The 6,524-nt window shown below is 31.4% G+C and overlaps 1 protein-coding gene across 1 annotated transcript in view; it reads left to right on the top strand.

The window, feature by feature from the left end:
* The window catches only part of LOC103605719 (transcription initiation factor TFIID subunit 3-like), a gene marked incomplete at its 3' end in the record, with an annotated part of 17,247 nt that extends 15,065 nt beyond the window's left edge, over positions 1–2,182 (top strand). Inside the window, exons 4-6 of the mRNA XM_008590346.1 lie at positions 1,080–1,127; positions 1,895–1,945; positions 2,135–2,182. Of these exons, the coding sequence (XP_008588568.1) occupies positions 1,080–1,127; positions 1,895–1,945; positions 2,135–2,182 (147 nt within the window). The remainder of the gene's footprint in view (positions 1–1,079; positions 1,128–1,894; positions 1,946–2,134) is intronic.
* Positions 2,183–6,524: the final 4,342 nt, after the last annotated feature.

Below are 6,524 nucleotides of genomic sequence, written 5' to 3'. Positions count from 1 at the left end.
AATAAAAAAAAAAAAAAAAAAAAAAAAAAACAACTAAATATGGTGACTGCCTGCTAACATGGAAGACTTGAATAAGATCAAGAGTCTCCTAACAAAATTTCCAAAATGTCCAAGATAGAATTTAAAATCACTAGTCATACCAAGAACTAGTAAGATCACAACTTGAATGATAAAAAAACATCAACTGACACAATACTAAGATGAATCAGTTATTGGCGCTATCTAACAAAGACATAATGAAGCTTCAACAAGTAATTACAAATTCCCTTGCAAAAAAATGAAAAAGTAGAAAAGCCAGCAAAGAAATATTCTATATATATTTGAAAAAGAAATGGAAAACATCTAACTGAAAAATACAATAAGAGAAAATTTTTAAAAATTGCTGTATGGACTCAATAGCAGAGTAGAAAAGATAGGAGATAGAATCGATGAACTTGAGAGACAATAGAATTGTCTCAATTTGAACAACAAAAAGAAAATAGACTAAAAAAATACGGTATCAGGATCTGTGGGACAACAAACAAACAAAAAATCAAATATGAGTATTTATATCATCAGGGTCTCAGAAGCAGAGGAGAGATGTGGGACTGATAGATTACTCAAAAGATAGTAGCTAAAAACTCTAAATTTGGTGAAAGACAATCCTATAGATTCAAGAAGCTGAGTGAATTCAAATAGAATAAACACACAAAAAAACTTTTCCAAGGCATACAATTAGATTTTTGAATACTAAAAACAAAGGAAAAATCTCACAAACAACCAGAGAGAAGCAATGTATAACCTACTAGGAAATACCAATTCAAACAACAGCAAATTTCTCTGTTGAAAAGACACAGAAATTAGTACAATATATTTCACATGGCAATAAAAAATAAATAAATAAATACATAAATAAATAGATAGATAGATAGATAAATAAATAAATAAATAAATAAATAAATAAATAAAATAACTGCTAACTCTATATTTGGCAAAACTATCCTTCAGGCACAAAAAAAAAAAAAAAAAAAAAGGCATTCTGAGACAAATAAAAACTAAGAGAATCTGTCACAGCAAACCCAACTTTAAATAATGGCTAGAGGAAGCTCTCCAAACAGAAAAGAAGTGATGTGATAACAGAAAAATGTGTAGAACTACAGAACAGAAAAAAGAAAAGCATAATAAATAAAAATAGGGATATTATCCTTCTTCTCATGAGTTTTTAATATCATATTTGATAGTTGAGGCAAAAATGAAAATATTAAAAGAAATTGACACAGAAATTGATTAAAAGAAAAAGAGCCAACTTTATACTGCCTACAAGTAACTCATTTCAAACACAAGAACATAGGTAATAGAAAAAGAGAAGGATAGAAAATGTCATATCATGCTAACACTAATCAAAAACAAGCATAAGTGGCTATAAAGAAAAAAAATCCAGGAAACCAAAAGTTTTTTTAAAAATCACTAAAATTGATAAACCTCTACCAAGATGGACAAGAAAAAAGACACAAATCACAAATATCATGAAAAAAACAGGGTATATCACTACAGATTCTGCACCCATTAAAAGGATAATAGCTAAAAACAGTGAACAACTTTACATTCAGAAATTCAACTTAGAAAAAATGGACCAATTACTTAAAACCACAGACTATAAATATTTTATCAGGATAAAACTGATTATCCAAAAACCTTATAACCATTAAAGGAACTTAATTTTGTAATTTAAAAGCTCCCCCCAAATAAATTTCCAGGCCTAGATGGCTTCATTGGAAAATTTTACCAAGCTTTAAAAAGAAATTAACACCAATTTTATGCAATATACTCTAGAAAACAGAAGACATATGAACACTTCTCAATTTATTTTATGAGGCTGGCATAACCTTGATACCAAAACAAAAGTTAATACAAGAAAAGAAAAGAAAAGAAAAGAAAAGAAAAGAAAAGAAAAGAAAAGAAAAGAAAAGAAAAGAAAAGAAAAGAAAAGAAAAGAAAAGAAAAGAAAAGAAAAGAAAAGAAAAGAAAAGAAAAGAAAAGAAAAGAAAAGAAAAGAAAAGAAAAGAAAAGAAAAGAAAAGAAAAGAAAAGAAAAGAAAAGAAAAGAAAAGAAAAGAAAAGAAAAGAAAAGAAAAGAAAAGAAAAGAAAAGAAAAGAAAAGAAAAGAAAAGAAAAGAAAGAGAGAGAGAGAGAGAGAGAGCGAGAGAGAGAGAGAGAGAGAGAGAAAGAGAAAGAAAGAAAGAAAGAAAGAAATGTGTCTGCAGATCAATAACTCTCTTTAAATTAGAGGCAAAAATGTCAACAAAATGCTAGAAAACCAATTTTGGCAAAATATAAGAAAGATTATGCTCCATGACAAAAATGAAAATTATCCCAGGAATATAAGGTTTGTTTAACATTTAAAAGTCAGTTAATGTAATATACCATATCAATAGGATAAAGGACACAACCACATGATTTTCTCAATAGATGCAGAAAAAGCATTTGACAAATTTAACATCACTTCTTGACAAAATTACTCAAAAGCTAGGAATAAAAAGAATCTTGCTTAACCTGATAAAAAGAATATATGAAAAACTCACAGCTAACATCTTACCTAATGGCATATCTGATGATTAATTTTGTGTCAACTTGACTGGGCCATAGGATATTCCAAAACTTGGTTAAACATTATTTCTGGGTGGGTCTGTGAGGGTAATTCTGGAAGAGATTAATTGGAAATTTGAATTAGAAAACAGAGTAAAGCAGATGGACTTCTTGTATGTGGGTGCACATTATCCAATCTGTAAAAAGCCTGAATAGAACAAAAAGGTAGACAAAGGTTGGGTTGGGTTCACTCTCCCTCACCTAACTGAGTTGGGATATTGCTGTTCTCTTACCCTTGGCATTCGCAAGTCTCAGACCTTCAGACTCAGACTGGAATCTACACTACTGGCTCTCTGGCTCTCAGGCCTTTGAAGTAAACCACAGGCTTTCCTGGGTCTCCAGCTTGCAGACTGCAGATTGTGGAACTTTTCAGCCTTCATGATCATGTAAGCTAGTGCCTTATAATAAATCTCATTATATATATGTATATATTAAATATATAATTAACATACTATATATTTAAATGGTATACATAGAAATAACATACAAATATTAAACAAATATAGTATTATGTATAATAAATATAATATATAATAAACACAATAAGTATAATCTAAATAAATACACAAATATATGATAATGCTGTAGTCTAAATGTTTGTCCCCCCCAAAACTCATGTGAAAGCTTGATTCACAATGTGGCAGTGTTGAAAGGTGGGGCCTTTGGGAGGTGATTGAATTGTGAGGGTTACAACCTCATGAATGGATTAACCCATTCATGGATTTATGGGTCAATGATTTAATAGGCTTTTAGAAAGTAGACTGGGGGCTTTATAAGGACAGAAAGAAAGAATATCAAAATGCTCTTGCTCAGCCCTTTCTGTGTGATACCCTGCATTGCCTTGGAATTCTGTAGAGCCCCCACCAAGAAGGCCCTCACTAGATGTGCCTGGACCTTGGACTTTCCAGCCTCCAAAACTCTAAGAAATAAATTTTGTTTTTTATAAATTACCCAGTTTTAGGTATTCTGTTATAAAGCAACAGAAAACGGACTCATATAGATAATATATATCAATATCTATAGAAGATTTATGTGCATATTTCCTATTGGTTCTGTTTCCCTTGAGAACCCTAATAAGGTAAAAGATTGAATGCTTTCCCCCCGAGATTAGGAACAAGGCAAGAAAGTATCTTTCACCACTCTTATCAAACACAGTACTGGAAGTTCAAGCCATTGGAATAAGGCAAGGAAAAGAAATAAAAGCCTTTCAGTTTGAAAAGGAAGAACTAAAACCTTCCATATTTGCTGATTCCATTTATATCATAGTTTTGAAATGACAAAAGCATAGCAATTAAGAATAGATTAGTGGTGGCCAAGGGCTAAGGATGGGGGTAAGTGGGAAAGTCATGTGTGGTTTTAAACATGTAACAGGAGGAATCCTTGTAGAGATGGAACTGTGTCATATCCTGACTGTGGTAGTGGATACATGAAATCGCATATGTGATAAAATGCACAGAGCTAAATACACACATGAACACAACTAAGTACAAATAAAATTGGAGAAATCTGAAAAAAATCAGTAGATTACATCAATGTGGGTATTTTGGTTGTGATATTGTACTATAATTTTGCAAGATACTATTATGAGAAAAACAAGCTAAGAGGTACACAGAATCTCTCTGCATATTTTTTTTTTTGCAACTGCATGTGAATTTATGACCTCCAATAAAGTTTTTTTCAAAAACACATCTAATGCCATAGTCATTTTTCTTTCATAACCCAAAATTGCCAGATCTGGGGACATATTATGGCTTGAACTATTTGAGATGGTTCAAATCACTTCCTTATGTCAATTACATCTATTGGGTCAAGTATAATAACAGTGTTATCATTGTGAATGCAGTTAATGAAATAGAGCCAAAATTTGACTGTGCTGACAAGACTGAAATAAACTTCAGTCAGAATAGTGCAGTTCTTTTGAGAAAATAATCTATTCAAACCCATGCAATAAAGTCCAAAATAAGATATGCTACCAGCAAGTTTGGGTTATAAAAGAGAACTGATGAAAGATAAACTAGAATTGATAAAAATTTCTAGGGCCGTCCAAAAGTAAGGACTATTTTGTTGGTTATAAAGCCACTGAGACTTCTCCTTCCCCACTTCCAATTCACAAAGAAAACCAAAGTTGCTTTTGTGATGAGAGTGATCACTCCAAAACTATCGGTCATCTTTCTTTAATATTAACAGACATCTTCCAGAAAAAGCCAAGAATTACATATTTATGTGATTGCAGTCAACTTTCATGTAAAAGGATCCAAAGACCATTGCTCAAATAGATTCTCACACAAACTCAGGGACTGAAAAAGGCATACGTTTGGTTTCGACATCTAGTGGTGGCTTTCCATGTACTCCAATGATATCTCCACGGGTTTCATGTGCAGTCATAGGCAGGTGAAAGTGCCTGCTGTATAGTGATGCCTGGCTTTGATTCAGTTAATGAGGAGACTTTTACATGCAATTGTTTATGTGTTTTCACGTCAGAGTCTTTAGATCATATGCTGTGAATGAAGACTGGAATTTATAGTGAACTTGGACTTACTCTAATAACTATTTCATTACAGAGAGCTGAATTTTATGTATAATTGTTTCCTACATTTTAAAATAGAATTATTCTTTGTTCAGACTTTAAATTATTTCTATATGAAATTTTTTATAGGTCTAACTTTAAACAAAATAAAAATGCCATTGCATTTTATTTTCTGATAGGATCCCTAAGTAATTTTCATCCAATAGGTCATTGATCCTTTATTAGAAAAACTGTTATTTTCACCTTTTAGCATACACATTTCCAGAAAATCAATTTCTATTTGAATTTAATTGAATGAGAACTAAATACAGGACCCTTCATTTTAAAATATCTTTACTATATTCTGGATATGACACATGAACGACTTTTTTTTAAATCTAAAATCACACAAATGTCTTTTTTTTTTAAATACCATAGATTTTACTCTCCTGAAAATTTGCTTTGTTAGGAATATATAGCATAAAAAAACCCCAAATGCCATTAAGGGTTTTAAGCTGTCAACTGAATTCTGCACACCACATTTATTCTGTTCCCATTTGCTACCAAGGAAAAGTGCAAAGTCAAACATGTTCTTACAAAAAGCACTATAAGCTGCATGTAAATGAGACCACTTTTCCTAAGGGTCTATCTTCAATTTGATAGTGCATTTAAGTGCTTGCTTTCACTTAGAATAGACTGAAATACACAAATAGAAATTGAGAGCAGTGAAAATGCCATTTATCCAAGATTTTCCCCAGGAATAAAAGAATCAAAACAGATTATGCTGTCTCTTTAAAGCATCTACTTGATTAATTAACCAATTTCTTTCTATCAAGAAATACAAATATTAAATGTAGAAACAAATGCTGCAGCCAATAAGTGACCAAAAGAAAATACTAATCTGGCAATTTTATTGAATACTATTGCTTCTAAGTGATTCACTGTCTTTCTTCTTATTGTTTTTTTGTTCCTATTTAATTTTCATTTTAACATTTACTTGTACATATTTGCGGGGTACAATGTGTTGTTTCAATGCATGCATATACTGCACAATGATTCACCAAAGTAGAAAGCATAGTTTTGTACCTGTTAGTCCACTACTTCTCTCCATCATTCCCCTCCCTTCCTGGCTTCTGGTAACCATTATTCTACTCTACCTATGAGAACCAATTTTCTTTTTATTTTTGGTTTTGTTGTTGTTGTTGTTGTTTTATTTTTAGATTCCACATATGAGTGAGATCATGCAGTATTTGTCTTTCTGTGCCTGGCTTACTTTACTTTACATGATACTTTCCAGTTCCATCCATGTTGCTGCAAACTATAGGATTTCATCTTTTTATATAGCAGAATAGTATTTCATTGTGCATATATACCACAGTATTTTTTAATGCGTT

The sequence above is a fragment of the Galeopterus variegatus genome, unplaced genomic scaffold, assembly GCF_000696425.1.
Source record: "Galeopterus variegatus unplaced genomic scaffold, G_variegatus-3.0.2 Scaffold6015, whole genome shotgun sequence".
Classification (NCBI taxonomy): domain Eukaryota; kingdom Metazoa; phylum Chordata; class Mammalia; order Dermoptera; family Cynocephalidae; genus Galeopterus; species Galeopterus variegatus.
The sequence above is the reverse complement of the archived record's forward strand: the minus strand, read 5'-3'. Positions and strand labels throughout refer to the sequence as shown.